At 40.3% G+C, this 20568-nt stretch overlaps 6 protein-coding genes across 6 annotated transcripts; 2 read left to right on the top strand and 4 right to left on the bottom strand.

Moving 5' to 3' along the window:
• Window positions 1-1329: 1329 nt before the first annotated feature.
• LOC121194628 (trace amine-associated receptor 13c-like) lies at window positions 1330-2642 on the top strand. Its single transcript, XM_041057592.1, has 2 exons — window positions 1330-1502; window positions 1823-2642. Exons 1-2 carry the CDS (start codon window positions 1330-1332, stop codon window positions 2640-2642), a joined length of 993 nt encoding a protein of 330 aa, XP_040913526.1.
• Window positions 2643-3957: 1315 nt separating this feature from the next.
• Window positions 3958-5368, top strand: LOC121194668 (trace amine-associated receptor 13c-like). The gene is made up of 2 exons (XM_041057645.1): window positions 3958-4130; window positions 4549-5368. The coding sequence occupies exons 1-2, from the start codon at window positions 3958-3960 to the stop codon at window positions 5366-5368; spliced, it is 993 nt and encodes a 330-aa protein (XP_040913579.1).
• Window positions 5369-7319: 1951 nt separating this feature from the next.
• Window positions 7320-8542, bottom strand: LOC121194607 (trace amine-associated receptor 13c-like). The gene is made up of 2 exons (XM_041057559.1): window positions 8373-8542; window positions 7320-8139 (listed from the first exon to the last, which is right to left on the bottom strand). The coding sequence occupies exons 1-2, from the start codon at window positions 8540-8542 to the stop codon at window positions 7320-7322; spliced, it is 990 nt and encodes a 329-aa protein (XP_040913493.1).
• A 1124-nt stretch (window positions 8543-9666) lies between these two features.
• On the bottom strand, window positions 9667-11003 carry LOC121194590 (trace amine-associated receptor 13c-like). The gene is made up of 2 exons (XM_041057535.1): window positions 10834-11003; window positions 9667-10486 (listed from the first exon to the last, which is right to left on the bottom strand). The coding sequence occupies exons 1-2, from the start codon at window positions 11001-11003 to the stop codon at window positions 9667-9669; spliced, it is 990 nt and encodes a 329-aa protein (XP_040913469.1).
• Window positions 11004-14273: 3270 nt separating this feature from the next.
• LOC121194659 (trace amine-associated receptor 13c-like) lies at window positions 14274-15610 on the bottom strand. The gene is made up of 2 exons (XM_041057627.1): window positions 15441-15610; window positions 14274-15093 (listed from the first exon to the last, which is right to left on the bottom strand). Exons 1-2 carry the CDS (start codon window positions 15608-15610, stop codon window positions 14274-14276), a joined length of 990 nt encoding a protein of 329 aa, XP_040913561.1.
• A 2516-nt stretch (window positions 15611-18126) lies between these two features.
• LOC121194634 (trace amine-associated receptor 13c-like) lies at window positions 18127-19464 on the bottom strand. Its single transcript, XM_041057600.1, has 2 exons — window positions 19295-19464; window positions 18127-18946 (listed from the first exon to the last, which is right to left on the bottom strand). The coding sequence occupies exons 1-2, from the start codon at window positions 19462-19464 to the stop codon at window positions 18127-18129; spliced, it is 990 nt and encodes a 329-aa protein (XP_040913534.1).
• Between the last annotated feature and the right edge of the window lie 1104 nt (window positions 19465-20568).

The following is a 20568-nucleotide window of genomic DNA, read 5'->3' as shown; positions in this document are numbered from 1 at the left end:
CTGAACTTTATTAGGATGTATGTTAGCACAGAACATTTGTGAGGATCTTTTACCTGATAAATAAAGAGCAGATTCTTCCAGCATCTGGACACCATGTTGTTTTCTTTCTTTTCTCTTTTTATCAAAGTGGTGGAATTATTGTTCCTGTTTTTGGTCACTGAAATCAACAACCTCATATTAATAATTGATTTTTTTTTTTTTGCAATAAAGAAAATTTAAGAAATTAAAAACAAGAGTCCTCAAGAGTCCCCATGGGGGCTATAAAGAATCTAACTAAAAGTCCAAAAAGAGTTCAGAACATCCCCCTGGGGGCTGTTCATAGCAAGGAGAGGACAAGATGGACAACAGTGAAACTGGTCCCCATGAGAGGAGACCATGGCCCCGTGAGACTAAGAGTTAATTGATCTAATTAGCCAATCACAGTCACAATTGCCCACTTCTGCACAGATACTGCTGAGTCACTGGTTGCTATGGTGACTGGGCCCCCTGGACAGACCACCATGTTTGCCCAGAAGACAACAGCTTATAAGGTAAAACTTGTCATCAAAAATGCCCTCATAGCTTGAAAAGTACAAGTCCTATCAACAAAATGTTTTCACCATGAGCATCACAAGGCTTCAGTGAAGACACTGGTGTATTATATATGTCCCAACTGTTTACAGTATGGGAGCTGTCACAGTTTAAAAACTCCCATGATCTCTATTCTTCATGAGAACGTGAGAGCTCAGTTTAACATGGCAGTCTATGGGAGTTTTGGTCTGCACTCTCTGCACTTGGAGGGGATTCAATTAAAAACTATAAGTCATGTCACAATGAGAGCAACACTGGGTGAGAGAGGACAAATGTCTCTGTGTTTCACATATACAGATTGTCCCTGAAGATTTGTAATTGTGGGAATTAAAAGAGGTTGACAGACGTTTTTTGGGGAAGTTTTTCAGGGATGGCAGTCAGAGTGTGGGTGATGTCACATAATATGCAATACACACCCATTATAAGATCTGAGAGGGTCCCAACTTTAACCTCTGTTTTATAACAAACCACACTACGTATCACAACATCAGTTTAACCTGATACAGTCTGACGTCTTGTGACCTTATCTTTTGGATTTGGTTGAATATAAATATTTAATAGAGTTGAGAAGTTCACAAGTTCAGGCTTCACAGTGAATGTAAATGAATATGATCATTACATCATAGAACAGATCCAGCTGTCTTGGTTATGAGAAAAGAGGGAGGAGCGAGATGAATCAGCTTTATGACAGAGAACATTGGCCAGAGAGCTGCCAGAGCTCTGCAGCTTCTCCTCTCCTCTCCTCTCCTCTCTCTGATTATGGAGACCCTGGAAGGAGCTGAACTCTGCTTTCCACAGCTTCTCAACACCTCCTGCAGGAAGCCGTTGCAGCATCGTGCTGAGACCATATTCCTTTACATCTTGCTGTCCTGCATCTCTTTGCTCACTGTGGCTCTCAACCTGCTGGTCATCATCTCTATCTCTCACTTCAGGCATGAATATTTACCTTATTACTTTTTGCATTAAACATACTGTCATAGTGTGACTAAGACTCTTACTATGCAAGTGATAATAACTTTCTTTGTGACCATCAGTGAATGTATTAATGATATGAATGTTGGAATCCAATCTCTACTACAGACACACATACAGTAGTGTACAATTGATGAGCTTCCTGTCTATTGAAACATGTTACTGCATGTTCTATACTGACATACTTTGTTTATTTGACTATTCATACTGTGGTAAATAATATTTTAGGACTTCCACAACATACAACAATATTCTCAGTGATGATATCCTTTCTCTGCAGGCAGCTCCACACCTCCACCAACCTCCTCCTCCTCTCTCTGGCTGTCTCAGACTTCCTTGTTGGCCTCCTGTTGATGCCGGTTCGAATCTTCCTTATAGGGGGCTGCTGGTTTTTGGGAAGCGTGATATGTGGACTGTTTAACTATGCCTCTTGTATCCTCACATCTGCCTCAGTAGGAAACATGGTGCTCATATCAGTTGACCGATATGTGGCCATTTGTGAGCCTTTGTGTTACCCCACCAAAGTCACTCACAGAAGAGTTAAAATCAGTGTTTGTCTGTGTTGGGCCTGCTCTGTGTTGTACAACGGTGTGATACTGAACGTCTTCCTGAAACATCCAGATACATATAATTCCTGCTATGGAGAGTGTGTAGCTGTAATTGACTTCATAACAGGAGCTGTTGATGTGATTTTGACCTTTATTAGCCCCATTACTGTCATCATAGTTCTGTATATGAAAGTATTTGTGGTGGCTGTGTCTCAGGCTCGAGCAATGAGGTCTCATATTGCAGCTGTCACACTCCAGGGCTCAGTGAGTGTAACCGCAAAGAAGTCTGAGAGAAAAGCAGCCAGGACTCTTGGTGTTGTTGTGGTTGTTTTTCTGATATGTTTCTGTCCTTACTTTTATCCCTCTTTTGCAGGCGAGGACATATCAGCCACCAATGTATTTTCTGTTTTCGGGGTGTGGCTTCTATACTGTAACTCTTGTGTAAATCCAGTGATCTATGCTTTGTTCTACCCCTGGTTTAGAAAATCAATGAAACTCATTGTCACACTTCAGATACTGCAGCCTGACTCCTGTGATGCACACATGCTGTAGAGAACAGAGCAGAGGATTGTTTTGTTGTTGCTTCTTCACCAGCCAACTAAGCACTGATGGGATAAAATGTGAAAAACAACTTGGTAACACTGAGTAAAGAGTCTGCACTTTATTAGAATGTGTGTTACACAGAACATTTGTGAGGATCTTTTACCTGATAAATAAAGAGCAGATTCTTCCAGCATCTGGACACCATGTTGTTTTCTTTCTTTTCTCTTTTTTGGTCACTGAAATCCTTATGTTAGCTGGATAAGAACTGATTTTCATTTTCTTTTCTTTTTGTTTTGCAATAACCCCTACTTATGTGAATATTATAAGGACTAATTTATTAATTCTCAGTAAATAAATTTATCTACATAAAAAATGACAAATTGCGTTTTCTTTGTGTTTTAAAGTGGCCTGCTTGGTTGTCAAACATGTCCTGTCAAGTTTAACTCATTATTTGAGACTAATGTGCTTTAAAATAACACCACCTTATATGGTTTTGCAACAAAAAAGAAAAATCTCCAGCAAAGACAGTGTTTTGATATAATTTTTGGAAGTTGTTTCCAAATTGTGGAGAACCCTTTACACAATGTAGGTAAACACAAAGAAAATATGTAGGAAAAAGGATGTCATGCACTGATATCACGTTAAAACTTACAACTTTAAATAATGTTGTGATCTTGTGTTTTTTAATCTATTACTAACTTCTACTATCTAGAAAACTTCTGGAGAAGTTCTGAACAAGCCTGCTGCTTGGTGTGTATCTGAGATAACTGGCTTCCAGTTGCTGGGTAGTGGTAAAAGTGGATGGTCATATTAGCACCTGTACCACTGCCTGGGGTGATAGTAGGACTATCAGGATACATACACAAGGGCCAGAGCTTCAAAGTAAAACAGGAAACAAAACCCAAAACTTGAGAGACCAAAACCAGAGTGATGTGATTATAAAAACAAAACAGGAAACTACAAAATTAATTTAAGAAACTAAACAAGAGTCCTCAAGAGTCCACATGGAGGATTTAAAGAGTCTAAACAAAAGTCCAAAAAGAGTTCAGAACATCCCCCTGGGGGCTGATCATAGCAAGGAGAGGACAAGATGGTCAACAGTGAAAATGGTCCATATGAGAGACTAAGAGTTAATTGATCTAATTATCCAATCACAGTCACAATTGCCCACTTCTGCATAGATACTGCTGAGTCACTGGTTGCTATGGCCTCAGGGCTGTGGGCGTGGTGGAAAACCATGAGCAGGTTTATGACAGAGAACATTGGCCAGAGAGCTGCCAGAGCTCTGCAGCTTCTCCTCTCCTCTCCTCTCCTCTCTCTGATTATGGAGACCCTGGAAGGAGCTGAACTCTGCTTTCCACAGCTTCTCAACACCTCCTGCAGGAAGCCGTTGCAGCATCGTGCTGAGACCATATTCCTTTACATCTTGCTGTCCTGCATCTCTTTGCTCACTGTGGCTCTCAACCTGCTGGTCATCATCTCTATCTCTCACTTCAGGCATAAAGATAAACTTACAAGTTAAAATAATCATTTTCCCTAATATAAAGCACTAACAATAGATGTTGCTAAATCACAGCTTTGTATGAATATTTACCTTATTACTTTTTGCAGTAAACATACTGTCATAGTGTGACTAAGACTCTTACTATGCAACTAATAATAACTTTCTTTGTGACCATCAGTGAATGTATTAATTATATGAATGTTGGAATCCAATCTCTACTACAGACACACATACAGTAGTGTACAATTGATGAACACATCCTGTCTATTGAAACATGTTACTGCATGTTCTATACTGTTGTATCTGGACATACTTTGTTTATTTGACTATTCATACTGTGGTAAATAATAATATTTTAGGACTTCCACAACATACAACAATATTCTCAGTGATGATATCCTTTCTCTGCAGGCAGCTCCACACCTCCACCAACCTCCTCCTCCTCTCTCTGGCTGTCTCAGACTTCCTTGTTGGCCTCTTGTTGATGCCGGTTCAAATCTTTCGTATAGGGGGCTGCTGGTTTTTGGGAAGCGTGATATGTGGACTGAGGCACCATGCCTCTTTTATCCTCACATCTGCCTCAGTAGGAAACATGGTGCTCATATCAGTTGACCGATATGTGGCCATTTGTGAGCCTTTGTGTTACCCCACCAAAGTCACTCACAGAAGAGTTAAAATCAGTGTTTGTCTGTGTTGGGCCTGCTCTGTGTTGTACAACGGTGTGATACTGAACGTCTTCCCTAAACATCCAGATACATATAATTCCTGCTATGGAGAGTGTGTAGTTGTAATTGACTTCATAACAGGAGCTGTTGACGTGATGTTGACCTTTATTGGCCCCATTACTGTCATCATAGTTCTGTATGTGAAAGTATTTGTGGTGGCTGTGTCTCAGGCTCGAGCAATGAGGTCTCATATTGCAGCTGTCACACTCCAGGGCTCAGTGAGTGTAACCGCAAAGAAGTCTGAGAGAAAAGCAGCCAGGACTCTTGGTGTTGTTGTGGTTGTTTTTCTGATATGTTTCTGTCCTTACTTTTATCCTGCTTTCTTAGGTGAGGACACATCAGCCAGCAATACACTTTCAGCTTTTTTGGTCTGGCTTCTTTATTGTAACTCTTGTCTAAATCCAGTGATCTATGCTTTCTTCTACCCCTGGTTTAGAAAATCAGTGAAACTAATTGTTACACTTCAGATACTGCAGCCTGACTCCCGTCATGCACACATGCTGTAGAGAGAGGGGCACTTAAAATAAGTCACTACTTCAGTCTTTAGTCAGTTAGTGTCTAGGATAATTTTGGTCAATTGTTTCCAAATTGTAAAGCACTTTACATAATATGGATAAGCACAGACAAAATACATAGAAAAAAAGGAGGTATAATAAAAAAAAATTAAAATAATGTTGTGATGTTGTGTTCTTCAGACTATTGAAACGAGTCTCTAGTTATCATGTTACAAGTTGTCTTTTCAGTTTTGATTTGAAGAATCGTTTTACTCCTACATTTTCAAAGACAACCTGCTGTAATTCACGTTAAAAGTGTAATATTTTATAAAGATGAAAAACTATAAGTTGGAACATATAATACAAACTGTATTAAACTTTTCAATGAACGCTTTTTAGGTCCACTTGAGTTTATTTTATCACTATAGTGTATATGCCGGTAATTGTAATGAATAGCTGTGCACTCCCAAGGCGCCCCTCCCTGACAGACTGTGTTTGACTGACATCTGTCGGACCCTCCTGCTGATTTTGCATCACATCTTTACATCTATATCATTGATTCATTTGATGACCCCATATAACTCCAGATTAGCCCCACCTATCTTCAACCTGAGTCTAATTTGCCAGAATAACTGAAAACGCCTTTGTAAATGGGCAAGGCCTCTTTTATTAAAAGTTTCTTTGCAGTCCCTTTTAAAGGTTGGGCTGTCCTACAGATTTGAACTAACAAGCAGATAATGAATCCATACCAGTAAAAACGCACTATAGTATAGCTACAGTATGCATGGCCAGTTCACTATAGAGCCAACACTGCTTCATTAGTTCAAAGAATGCACACACTCTGAAAGCATCACTAAGACCATTAAACTTAAATTTTAATTTGTGCCCATTTAAAGACAGTCCATGGCACTGGCAGGAAAAATAGCTCATCACAGCCATTTGGTCTTCTAGCTTATTTTGCATTATACAAAGTATTATACTCATATTTTATTCCACTAATATTATAATTTTTATCAGTGTACATGGTGTATACTGCACCATGCCATCATTCTCATATTATATAATTTTTTTCATTATTATACTATTGTCATTATTATCCATCCATTTTCTATACTGGCAGGGTCGCGGGGGAGCTGGAGCCTATCCCAGCTGACTACAGGCGAGAGGCGGGGTACACCCTGGACTGGTCCCTGTCAATCGCAGGGCCGACACACAAAGACAGACAACAACACACACACTCACACATAGGGGCAATGTAGAGTAGCCAATTAACCTAATGTGCATGTTTTTGGGATTGTGGGAGGAAACTGGAGAACCCACAGAAAACCCACACAGGCACAGAGCCCAGACTGGGGTTCAAACCTGGAACCCTCTTGCTGTGAGGCAACAGTGCTAACCACTGCCCTATTATTATTATTATTATTATTATTATTATTATTATTATTATTATTATTATTATTATTATTGTTGTTGTTGTTGTTGTTGTTGTTGTTATCAATGTTCTTGTCCTGTTTAATCCATTTGATTACAGTAACAAAAAATAACAAATTAGGATAAAATTTACATCACGGTTTTTGAATCAGCAAGAGAAAGTCACTATACATTGAATAGTATAAGAAGTGAACCAGTAGTCTGAACAATTAGCTCCACCAGTGGCTTTGATTTTAGGCTAAATATCTTTGTTTGAGAGCAGATAAAAAATTTAAGAATAATTTTCTATGTTTTTCAAATAATGATATACACCAAATTCCTTACTGTACACTAAAACCAGGTAAGAACCTATCAGATACAGCTTGTTGTGTTGCCATGAGAATGAAATTAAAAAGACAGACAGAAAAAAATTTAACAGAAATAGTTAATAGAGTCAGCAGAAGACTATCAGGCGGTTGAATTTAGTTAACAGCAACTTAAAAATTCATTTCACCTTAAAAGAGACGGAATGAGGAGAGAGAAAAGTCTCTCTCTATAGGAAATTAGTATCACAGGAGCCTGGCTGCAGTATATGAAGTGTGGCGATGTGTTTAATAGACTTTCTGAACCAGGGGTAGAAAAAAACATAGATCACTGGGTTTAGACAGGAGTTGAAATACAACAGCCAAATCTCAATCCCTGCAGATGACGCCCCTACCAAGTTGTTCTCAGCTGCAACTGCAAAACTATAATATGGACAGGAGCACAGAAGAAACACAGCTACTACAATACCAAGAGTCCTGGCTGCTTTTATCTCAGATCTCTTAGCTTTTACAGTCTCTGAACGCTGGAGTGTGACGGTTGCAATGTGAGAGCGCATGGCACGAGCCTGAGACACAGCCACCACAAATACTCTCAAATACAAAAGTGTGATGACAACAATGGGGCCTAAGAAGGTCACAACAAGATCAACTACTCCTTCAGCAAAATTGACAACAACCAAACAATCTCCATAACAGGAGTTATACCTGCCCGGTTGTTCGAGGACATCCCTCAGTATCCAAGTGCTGTGGACAGAAGAAAATATCCAACACAGACAAACACAGAGTTGAACTGTTTTCAGAGTAACTTTGGTGGAGTAAAACATGGGGTCACAGATTGCTATGTAACGGTCAACTGATATGAGAACCATGTTTCCTACTGAAACACTGATAACAAGGAAACCTAAAAAGTAATGCACAGCACATATAATGTCACCCAGGATCCAGCAGCCTTGGTTGTGGAGAAGCAGAACTGGCATCTGCAGGAGACCCACAAGGAAGTCTGCAACAGCCAGAGAGAGGAGGAGGAGGTTGGTGGTGGTGTGGAGCTGCCTGAAATGAGAGAATATCAACACTGAAAACAGTATTTTATGTTGAATTTGCTGACATAAGTCTTATTAGCAGTTACAATACTATCAGTATGAGTTGATCTGTAAAATGGCTAAATGCAGAACAGCATGACCTAAATGAAACATTATGTTTCCTAGCTCAAAGCCATTTATTCATGTATCTGGAATCTGAAAATGAAAATCTTTTTATGCCATGTGGAGAAGTTTTATCTCTGCCTGAAGTGTGAGATAGAGATGATGACCAGCAGGTTAAGAACCACAGTCAGCAGAGTGATGGAGGACAGCACAGTGTAAATGATCGTGGTCTCCGAGTGAGGATGTGTCGTCTTCCTGCAGGAGGTGTTGAGCTGGGGGAAGCAGAGTTCAGCTTCTTCCAGAGCCTCCATTATCAGAGAGAGAGGAGAAGCTGCTGAGCTCTGACAGCTTTCTGATTCAAACTCTTTGTCATTCAGCTGATTTATCTCTTTCCTTCCTCCCCTCCCATAGGCAACTTCCATCTTGTCAAAAGGCCAAAGCCCAGTACGTCACTCTCTGACTCTGTGTACTGCTGAATGTAGTCAGAGTAAATGATAAATCTTTCAAAAGAAAACAGAGAAACATCTTTCTGTGCTACACCTATTGTGCTATGGTCTAATATCCTATATTCTTTTTACACCACGGTTAGTGAGCCAAAAAAACAGAGTAGGAAGCAGCATGGAGGCAGGTGACTATGTTATGGCCACTACTCACTAACTCTCACCATGCTTTCTTACCAGTGTTGCAACTTACAGCTATAAATATGAAAAACAAAATCAACATTGCACATTGATCTGAGTGTTCCTGGCTGCGTCAGAGTTTTGTGAAGGAAAAAGAGTGAAAATTTTCACGTCCATCCAGGTGTCATGTTTCCAAGACTGGGAAAGGAACATGAAGGGGTTATGGTGATTGTATACTATGACAGGTAAGTAGCTGGAGCCAGCACAGAGTGTGAGTGTTACAGGGGAAACAACAGGCAGTGATAGACACAGGAAACTCAGCAACAGCAGCAACTTTATCCCTGATAGGATGCGCCTGATTCTGGCCTAGGCATCCCCTATAAAATAATATTTGCCAAATACTGAGGGAAATTTAACATTCCAACTCTGTAAAATACGATTGGGAATCAGCAACAGGTGTTTCATCAATACAGCTTCTCTTATTGATTTTGCTTATCGATCCCGTACTTTATTGACACTCCTTTTGATTCCATTTGATTAATGTATAGGAAAAAAAAATAGAAATAATTTGCATTCATGCACCTTTCAAAAACAACATTCTTTTTTTCGGTCAGCAAAAGCAAGTCACTGTCTAATTGTGCTTAAACTGGAATTTAAATATCTAAATACGATCAACATACAATCATTTTGTCCATGTTTCTATTTATTTTCCAGACTTTGTGATGTGTAAATTCAGTGTATTGAAGACAGCTTAAAAATATTTCACCTTCACATGGAAATAATTTGTTCTACTTAATCCATCCCAGTCTCTCTCTCTACTGTAAACTGGTATCACGGGAGCCTGGCTGCAGTATCTGAAGTGTAGTAATGTGTTTAATAGCTTTTCTGAACCAGGGATAGAAAGAAACATAGATCACTGGGTTTAGACAGGAGTTGAAATACAACAACCAAACGTTAAACCCTACAAATGATTTATCTACTAAGTTGTTCACATCTGCAAGAGTGAGACAATAACATGGACAGGAGCACAGAAGAAACACAGCTACTACAACACCAAGAGTCCTGGCTGCTTTTATCTCAGATCTCTTAGCTTTTACAGTCTCTGAACGCTGGAGTGTGACCGTCACAATGTGAGAGCGCGTGGCTCGAGCCTGAGACACAGCCACCACAAATACTCTCAAATACAAGAGTATGATGACAACAATGGGGCCTAAGAAGGTCACAACAAGATCAACAACTCCTTCAGCAAAATTAATTATGACTTCACATTCTCCATAACAGGAGTTATACCTGCCCGGTTGTTTTATGACGTCCCTCAGTATCCAAGTGCTGTGGACAGCAGAAAATATCCAACACAGACAAACACAGAGTTGAACTGTTTTCAGAGTAACTTTGGTGGAGTAAAACATGGGGTCACAGATTGCTATGTAACGGTCAACTGATATGAGAACCATGCTTCCTACTGACACACTGATAACAAGAAAACTTACAAAGTAATTCACAACACATATAATGTCACCCAGAGTCCAGCAGCCTTGATAGTGGAGAAACAGAACTGGCATCTGCAGGAGACCCACAAGGAAGTCTGCAACAGCCAGAGAGAGGAGGAGGAGGTTGGTGGTGGTGTGGAGCTGCCTGAAATGAGAGAATATCAACACTGAAAACCTTGGCATATGTAGAATTTGTTTAAAAAAAAAGTTTTATTACCAGTTCAAATACTAGCAGTATGAATATATCTGTAACCTGGCTAAATGCAGAACAGCTTTACAGATTGTACACATGTACTATTAATGTCAGATAAGTGGATTCAGCAGCATATGCCATGTAGCAAATATAAAACAGAGAGAAAAAAATCACAAATGTTTTGATTAGCGACCTAAATGAAACATTATGTTTCCTAGCTCAAAGCCACTTCTTCATGTATCTACCTGGAACCTGAAAATCAACATTTTTTATGCCATGTGGAGAAGTTTTATCTCTGCCTGAAGTGTGAGATAGAGATGATGACCAGCAGGTTAAGAACCACAGTCAGCAGAGTGGTGGAGGACAGCACAGTGTAAATGATCGTGGACTCCGAGTGAGGATGTGTCGTCTTCCTGCAGGAAGTGTTGAGCTGGGGGAAGCAGAGTTCAGCTTCTTCCAGAGCCTCCATTATCAGAGAGAGAGGAGAAGCTGCTGAGCTCTGACAGCTTTCTGATTCAAACTCTTTGTCATACAGCTGATTTATCTCTTTCCTTCCTCCCCTCCCATAGGCAACTTCCATCTTGTCAGAAGGCCAAAGCCCAGTACGTCACACTCTGACTCTGTGTACTGCTGAATGTAGTCAGACAGAGTAAATGAGAAATCTTTCAAAAGAAAACAAAGAAAAATCTTTCTGTGCTACACCTGTTGTGCTATGGTCTAATATCCTATATTCTTTTTACACCACGGTTAGTGAGCCAAAAAACAGAGTAGGAAGCAGCATGGAGGCAGGTGACTATGTTATGGCCACTACACACTAACTCTCACCATGCTGTTTTACCAGTGTTGCAACTTACAGCTATGAATATGAAAAACAAAATCAACATTGCACATTGATCTGAATGTTCCTGGCTGCGTCAGAGTTTTGTGGTGGAAAAAGAGTGAAAATTTGCATGTCCATCCAGGTGTCATGTTTCCAAGACTGGGAAAGGAACATGAAGGGGTTATGGTGATTGTATACTATGACAGGTAAGTAGCTGGAGCCAGCACAGAGTGTGAGTGTTACAGGGGAAACAACAGGCAGGATTTCTTTTCTGATGGTGAAATGTTTTGTCTGGTGCTTTTGAAACCTGTGGGACAAGTAGCTGATGGTTCCGTCCACATCTTCCTGCAGTAGTACAGTCCCTGTGAACGCAGCACTAGCGTCAACCTCCAACTTGAAGGTACGGGAAAAGTCAGTGTCATTCAGTGCATGAGTATTGGAAATGAGAGCTATCACATGCATACTGGCCCTCAAAGGTCAAAGGAATCACCAAAATGCACATTCAGTGATAGACACAGGAAACTCAGCAACAGCAGCAACTTTATCCCTGATAGGATGCGCCTGATTCTGGCCTAGGCATCCCCTATGAAATAATATTTGTCATTTATTGATGGAAATTTAACATTCCAACTCTGTAAAATAGGATTGGGAATCAGCAACAGGTGTTTCATCAATACAACTTCTCTTATTGATTTTGCTTGATTTTGTCTTCTGACAAAAAGGACTGACTCCTTTCCCACTGTCAGCAGACAAGTCTGCCTTTCTGGGTTTTTTTTGTCTGGTGTGTCTCCATGCTGTCTTGCCACTATTGCAACTTACAAGAATAAATTTGAAAAACAAAATCACCATTGCACACTGATCCCAGAGACTGTAAAAAACAATGAATGTTCCTGGCTACGTTAAAGTGTCTGGAACTTTGATGTGTATCATAGCATCGTGGTTATTGAGAGAAATTTAACATTAGAACTTTGTGATATAGAATTGGGAAGAAGTAACAAGGATTTCATTGATACAGCTTTTACTTACTCAGCTTATCAGTCCCATACTTTATTGATACTCTTTTTGATTCCATTAAAAAATAAACTAAAAACAGGTTTTACATATTATTACTTTTCAAAAACAAAATACTGTTTCTCAATCAGCAAAAGCAAGTCACTGTATATCTGTGATTGAACTGGAACAAAGTACTCTGAGCTAGCAGTTGCAGCAGCTAGCAGACCTTATAGCTGTAGCCTATGTTTATTTTTTTAAATCAATTTTAGGTAACTTTATTGCTAAGCCCTTTATCTACTGTTGTTTTACCAGACTCTGGTGGCGCGAGCGCTCTTTGTTCTGGCTTTAGCCGCGTACCGGCTCCTAGTTTATTGCTTATTGTTTATTTATGGAGGCAGCTAATCCCGGTCCTCCTCACTGGGGTTTGCCTGGACAATAAAGTTAAGTATAGGAACACTGCTATTTCACCGGAGGCCTTTTCGCCGACACTCAGCGTGCGGTGGCTGCTTCGCGGGTGTTGTTTTGCTGCTCTGCCGACCTGCTCTTCTTCTTCTGCTGCTTCTGGTGCGTGCTGCTACCTCCTACTGCTAACGGCTAGCCGCTTCGTTGCTAGCTATATCACCGCCGGCTTTTTTTTCTTTGTGATTAGTTCCTGGTCTGACTGTGGGTGAGTGGATCATCACGTCTCAGCCTGGATACTCGACTACCTCACCAATCGCCCACAGTATGTGAGGACAAAGGACTGCGAGTCTGACATGGTGGTCAGCAGAACCGGGGCCAACTGCCACCTGCAGAAGTTCTCTGATGACTCTACCATCGTTGGCCTCATCACTTGCACAACATAACCATTTGCACTATTCTTGCTAACTACTGCGCAATAACTAATGTTTACAACCGTTCACACAGTACTACTGCTGCTATTGTCACTCTGTAAACCAATTTGCAATTTTCATATATATAAATAAATATAAATATAAATATAAATATAAATATATATATATATAGTAGAAAAAGTTTATTTAGCTGGTTTTGTTTGGATTGTTTAATTTATTATTATTGTAAAATGCACAGTGCAGAGAGAGAAACATTTCGATTCCCCTGTATGTCTGACATATGGTGAAATTGACAATAAAAAGCCTTTGAATCCTTTGAAATACTAGCAGTATCAATTGATCTGTAACCTGGCTAAATGCAGAACAGCATTACAGATTGTACACATGTACTATTAATGTCAGATAAGTGGATTTGCAGCAGCATATGCCATGTAGCAAATATAAAACACAAAGAAAAAAATCACACATGCTTTGATTAGCGACCTAAATGAAACATTATGTTTCCTAGCTCAAAGCCACTTCTTCATGTATCTACCTGGAACCTGAAAATCAACATTTTTTGAGCTCTGACAGCTTTCTGATTCAAACTCTTTGTCATACAGCTGATTTATCTCTTTCCTTCCTCCCCTCCCATAGGCAACTTCTATCTTGTCAGAAGGCCAAAGCCCAGTACGTCACACTCTGACTCTGTGTACTGTTGAATGTAGTCAGACAGAGTAAATGATAAATCTTTTAAAAAAATAAACAAACAAACATCTATCTGTGCTACACCTGTTGTGCTATGGTCTAATATCCTATATTCTTTTTTACACCACGGTTACTGAGCCAAAAAACAGAGTAGGAATCAGCACGGAGGCAGGTGACTATGTTATGGCCACTTCACAGAGTGTGAGTGTTACAGGGGAAACAACAGGCAGGATTTCTTTTCTGATGGTGAAATATTTTGTCTGGTGCTTTTGAAACCTGTGGGACAAGTAGCTGATGGTTCTTTGACTTTGTGATGTGTAAATTCAGTGTATTGAAAACAGCTAAAAATTACTTCACCTTCACATGGAAATAATTTGTTCTAGTTAATCCATCCCAGTCTCTCTCTCTACAGTAAACTGGTATCACGGGAGCCTGGCTGCAGTATCTGAAGTGTAGTAATGTGTTTAATAGCTTTTCTGAACCAGGGATAGAAAGAAACATAGATCACTGGGTTTAAACAAGAGTTGAAATACAACAACCAAATGTCAAACCCTACAAATGATGTCCCTATTAAGTTGTTCACAACTGCAATAGTGAGACAATAAGTTGGACAGGAGCACAGAATAAACACAGCTACTACAATACCAAGAGTCCTGGCTGCTTTTATCTCAGATCTCTTAGCTTTTACAGTCTCTGAACGCTGCACAGTGGTAGCTGCAATGTGAGAGCGCATGGCACGAGCCTGAGACACAGCCACCACAAATACTCTCAAATACAAGAGTATGATGACAACAATGGGGCCTAAGAAGGTCGCAACAAGATCAACAACATTTTCAGCAAAATTAATTATGACTACACATTCTCCATAACAGGAGTTATACCTGCCCGGTTGTTCGAAGACATCCCACAGTATCCAAGTGCTGTGGACAGCAGAAAATATCCAACACAGACAAACACAGAGTTGAACTGTTTTCAGAGTAACTTTGGTGGAGTAAAACATGGGGTCACAGATTGCTATGTAACGGTCAACTGATATGAGAACCATGCTTCCTACTGACACACTGATAACAAGGAAACCTAAAAAGTAATGCATAACACATGTAATGTCACCCAGGTTCCAGCAGCCTCGGTAGTCGAGAAAGAGAATTGGCATCTGCAGGAGACCCACAAGGAAGTCTGCAACAGCCAGAGAGAGGAGGAGGAGGTTGGTGGTGGTGTGGAGCTGCCTGAAATGAGAGAATATCAACACTGAAAACATTGGTATATGTAGAATTTGTTGAAAAAAGTTCTATTACCAGTTCCAATACTAGCAGTATGAATATATCTCTAACCTGGCTAAATGCAGAACAGCTTTACAGATTGTACACATGTACTATTAATGTCAGATAAGTGGATTTCCAGCAGCATATGCCATGTAGCAAATATAAAACAGAAAGAAAAAAAATCACAAATGCTTTGATTAGCGACCTAAATGAAACATTATGTTTCCTAGCTCAAAGCCACTCCTTCGTGTATCTACCTGGAACCTGAAAATCAACATTTTTTATGCCATGTGGAGAAGTTTTATCTCTGCCTGAAGTGTGAGATAGAGATGATGACCAGCAGGTTAAGAACCACAGTCAGCAGAGTGGTGGAGGACAGCACAGTGTAAGAGACCGTGGTCTCCAAGTGAGGATGTGTCGTCTTCCTGCAGGAGGTGTTGAGCTGGGGGAAGCAGAGTTCAGCTTCTTCCAGGGCCTCCATTATCAGAGAGAGAGGAGAAGCTGCTGAGCTCTGACAGCTTTCTGATTCAAACTCTTTGTCATACAGCTGATTTATCTCTTTCCTTCCTCCCCTCCCATAGGCAACTTCCATCTTGTCAGAAGGCCAAAGCCCAGTACGTCACACTCTGACTCTGTGTACTGCTGAATGTAGTCAGAGTAAATGATAAATCTTTTAAAAATAAACAAATATCTATCTGTGCTAGACCTATTGTGCTATAGTCTAGTATCCTATATTGTTTATACACCAAGATTACTGTGAACGTGCAGGTTTTTTAAATGCTGAAAAAGGCGACTGACTCCTTTCCACTACTGCAACTTACAGGTAGAAATATGAAAAACAAAATCACCATTACACACTGATCACAGAGACTGAAAAAACAATGAACGTTCCTGTCTATGTCAAAGTATCAGGAACTTTGACCTGTATCATAGCATTGTGGTTATTGAGGGATATTTAACATTAATACACTGTAATATAGAATTGTAAAGAGGAAACAAGGATTTCACTGATATTGCTTCTTTTACTTATTCTACTTATTGGTCCTGTACTGTGGTGGAAATGTTTTTTTCGGACACCCTTAAATTTTTACACAATCTCAAATATTATCATGAAATATTTGCAGAAAAATCTTTTTTTGTATTTCACAAGGTGTGGCTGCATCAGACACACTCAAACAAAACAAATGATTTCTTTTGTTTATTGTTATCAAGAAAAAAAATAGCAAAACTAAATTCTTGATGCTGTCAGCATGTCAGTTCTCAACATTGTCGGAATCAAAGTTAACAAATAGCAAAGAATGTGTTCAAAACTGAACAAAAAATAAATAAATCATCACATAACAAAATTAATATTTGGTACTCCTGCCATTAGCACGCAGCAGCGCTTTAATCCTGGCTGGCATGTTCTCCACGAGCCTTTCACACTGTTGAGGGGTAATCTTCTCCCATTCTTCTTGAATTACTGTTCATTACTGTTAATTCTTTGGTTTCCACATTGAAACAGACCTTTTGATAATCCACCAAAGATTTTCAATGGGGCTCATGTCTGGGGATTGAACTGGCCACTCTAAGACCTGGATGTTGTGCTCCTGCAGCCAAGTGCTACTTGGCCTGGATGCGTGGCAAGGGGCATTATCTTGCTGAAGCATCCAGTTTCAACCTCGATGGAACAGTACATGTGCAGAAGGGAGCGTGTGGGTTTGGAGAATGGTACAATACTTAGCAGAGTTCAATGTGCCATCACAGACAGTGAGGTGACCAACGCCAGCAGCACTCATACATCCCCAAACCATGATACTACCTCCACCATGCTTGACAGTAGGTAGTGTACATGCTGGAGATAATGCTTCACCTGGCCTTCTGCGTACCCTCACATTAGCACGAGGAGCATTCAACTGGAAACTGGACTCATCCCACCACAGAATCTTCTTCCAGTTCCTGGCTGTCCAGTCCTTGTGTGTTTGGGCCCAGCGGCGCCGAGCTAACCTCTGCCTCTTGTTGATCAGGGGCTTCTTAACAGCCTTGCAGGACCTTAAGCCATGATGTAGGAGTCGGCCACGCACAGTGCAGGTGGAACACTGGACACCAGTTTGGTTTGACCACTGTTGTTGAAGCTCACATGATGTCGTTCGGTGGTTTTCCCTGCACATGCGGATCAGGATGTGGTAATTTCTCGCTGAAGACACTTTTGGACGCCCAGATCTTGGTTTGTCTTCCAAGCTGTTTGTTTATATTTCTGCAGTGTGTATCCAACTGCTGAAGGACTGCATCTGCACTTACTGGCTATCTGGCAGGAGCTGTACCCTTCCTGGCTGAGAATGTTTATCTTTAGGCATGTTTCTTGTGTTAAGTTCCTTGCTTTAGCCATTTTTGATCTGAAGTACTTTCAAATGTGGCTTTATATAGACACAAAGCACCCTAACAAAAATTGTCTTCAATTAAAAAGGATGACCTTCATGAGTGGGTCAGTGGTACCACAACACTCAAAATGTCTTAAGTATTTTTATGGAGCTAATCAATTTTAAGTTTTGAATAGCTGATTTTAGGATTGGTTTAGTATTGTGGCTGTGACTGTACAAAAACAAATTGCACTTGGAAACTTAAGAGTGATTGTTAATGCAATATATCACAAATGCATGGGGTGTCCGAAAACTTTTTTCCACCACTGTACTTCCCTGATATTCTTGTTGATTAATGTACAAAAAGGAAACAAATTAAAACATAGATTTTACATTTATTTACCTTTCAAAAACTATATATTATTTCTTACATGTCACTGTATACTGTATCTGTGTTTGAACTGGAATAAAAACGGTGTCAGTATTGTGAAGAAGCAGCTGCTTTGCATGACGTATGTGGCTTTTATCTCAAGTCAGGCAGACAAAATTGAAAAGTTTTCTCTGAAGCAATGGAAATATTTTTTTAAAACAGATTAAAAGTCATTTCACATTCACATAGAGATAATTAGTTTTAGTTAATCCATCCTAGTCTCTCTCTCTACAGTAAACTGGTATCACGGGAGCCTGGCTGCAGTATCTGAAGTGTAGTAATGTGTTTAATAGCTTTTCTGAACCAGGGATAGAAAGAAACATAGATCACTGGGTTTAAACAGGAGTTGAAATACAATAACCAAACCTCAATCAGTGCAAATGACGTCCCTTCTAAGTCGTTAAAAGCTGCAATAGTGAAACAATAATATGGACAGGAGCACAGAAGAAATACAACTACTACTATACCAAGAGTCCTGGCTGCTTTCATCTCAGATCTCTTAGCTTTTACAGTCTCTGAACACTGGAGTGTGACCATCACAATGTGAGAGCGCATGGCACGAGCCTGAGACACAGCCACCACAAATACTCTCAAATACAAGAGTATGATGACAACAATGGGGCCTATAAAGGTCACAAAAAGATCAACAACTCCTTCAGCAAAATTAATTATGACTACACATTCTCCATAACAGGAGTTATACCTGCTTGGTTGTTCGAGGACATCCCTCAGTATCCAAGTGCTGTGGACAGCAGAAAATATCCAACACAGACAAACACAGAGTTGAACTGTTTTCAGAGTAACTTTGGTGGAGTAAAACATGGGGTCACAGATTGCTATGTAACGGTCAACTGATATGAGAACCATGCTTCCTACTGAAACACTGATAACAATGAAACTTACAAATTCATCCAAAACACAAATAATGTCACCCAGGGTCCAGCAGCCTTGGTATTTGAGAAGTAGAACTGGCATGTGCAGGAGACCCACAAGGAAGTCTGCAACAGCCAGAGAGAGGAGGAGGAGGTTGGTGGTGGTGTGGAGCTGCCTGAAATGAGAGAATATCAACACTCAAAATATTGCTATATGTAGAATTTGTTGAAAAAAGCAGCAATTTATTACCAGTTCCAATGGTAGCAGTATGAATATATCTGTAAATGGCTAAATGCAGAACAGCATTACAGATTAGTTCTATGTACTATTCATGTCAGGTAAGTGGATTCAGCAGCATATGCCATGTAGCAAATATAAAACAACAAGGAAAAATCACAAATGTTTTGATTAGCGACCTAAATGAAACATTATGTTTCCTAGCTCAAAGCCACTTCTTCATGGATCTAGCTGAAACCTGAAAATGAAAATCTTTTTATGCCATGTGGAGAAGTTTTATCTCTGCCTGAAGTGTGAGATAGAGATGATGACCAGCAGGTTAAGAACCACAGTCAGCAGAGTGATGGAGGACAGCACAGTGTAAATGATCGTGGTCTCCGAGTGAGGATGTGTCGTCTTCCTGCAAGAGTCGTTGAGCTGGGGGAAGCAGAGTTCAGCTTCTTCCAGAGCCTCCATTATCAGAGAGAGAGGAGAAGCTGCTGAGCTCTGACAGCTTTCTGATTCAAACTCTTTGTCATACAGCTGATTTATCTATTTCCTTCCTCCCCTCCCGTAGGCAACTTCCATCTTGTCAGAAGGCTAAAGCCCAGTACGTCACACTCTGACTGTGTACTGCTGAATGTAGTCAGAGTAAATGAGAAATAGACAAACATCTACCTGTGCGACACCTGTTGTGCTATGGTCTGTTATCCCATATTCTTTTGACACAAAGACTAGTGTGAATATGAAGCTCTGTAATGCAGGACTGGGTATCAGCAACAGGTACTGATGCAGCTTTTCTAATTGTTTTTGCTTATCGGTTCCATACTTTATTGATATTCTTGTTGATTCCATTGAGAAATAAACTAAAAACAGGTTTTACATATAATTACTATTAAAAAAATAAAATATTGTTTCTCAATCAGCAAAAGCAAGTCACTGTATATCTGTGCTTCAACTTGGACAAAAAAAATTCAGTACTCTGAGCTAGCAGTCCTTATATTGGTATGTTTATTTATTTTTTAAATTCAATTTTAGGTAACTTCATTGCTAAGGCCTTTATCTACTGTTGTTTTACCTGGCTCTGGTGACGCTGTGGTGAGCTCCGCGAGCGCTCTTTGTTCTGGCTTTGGTCGCCACCCGGCGCCTGTGTATTGCTTCGTCTGCAGCGGCGGCGGCTGATCCCGGTCCTCCTCGCACGGCTGGGGCCTGCCTGGACAATAAAGTTAAGTAAAGGGACACTGCTATTTCGCCGACGCTCAGCGTGCGGTGGCTGCTTCGCGGGTGCTGTTTGACGGCTCTGCCGACTTGCTGTCTTCTGCTGCTGCTGCTACCTCCTAGTGCTAACGGCTAGCCGCTTCGTTGCTAGCTGTATCGCTGCCTTTCACCGCTTTCTTTCCTTTGTGGTTAGTTTCTGGTCTGACGGTGTGTAAAAGTGATCGCTTGGCTCCCGGCTCCCCGGTTGCCGACATTGAATGACCACATTGACAGTCGGTCTTTCGATGACATAACATTATGACCGCCGTAAAAGTGGGTGAAGTCACTTTAACTTCGTTTTTAATTCTGATTGTTTACTGAGTT

Source organism: Toxotes jaculatrix, chromosome 15, assembly GCF_017976425.1.
Source record: "Toxotes jaculatrix isolate fToxJac2 chromosome 15, fToxJac2.pri, whole genome shotgun sequence".
Taxonomy (NCBI): domain Eukaryota; kingdom Metazoa; phylum Chordata; class Actinopteri; family Toxotidae; genus Toxotes; species Toxotes jaculatrix.
This window is presented reverse-complemented; position numbering and strand designations above follow the sequence as displayed.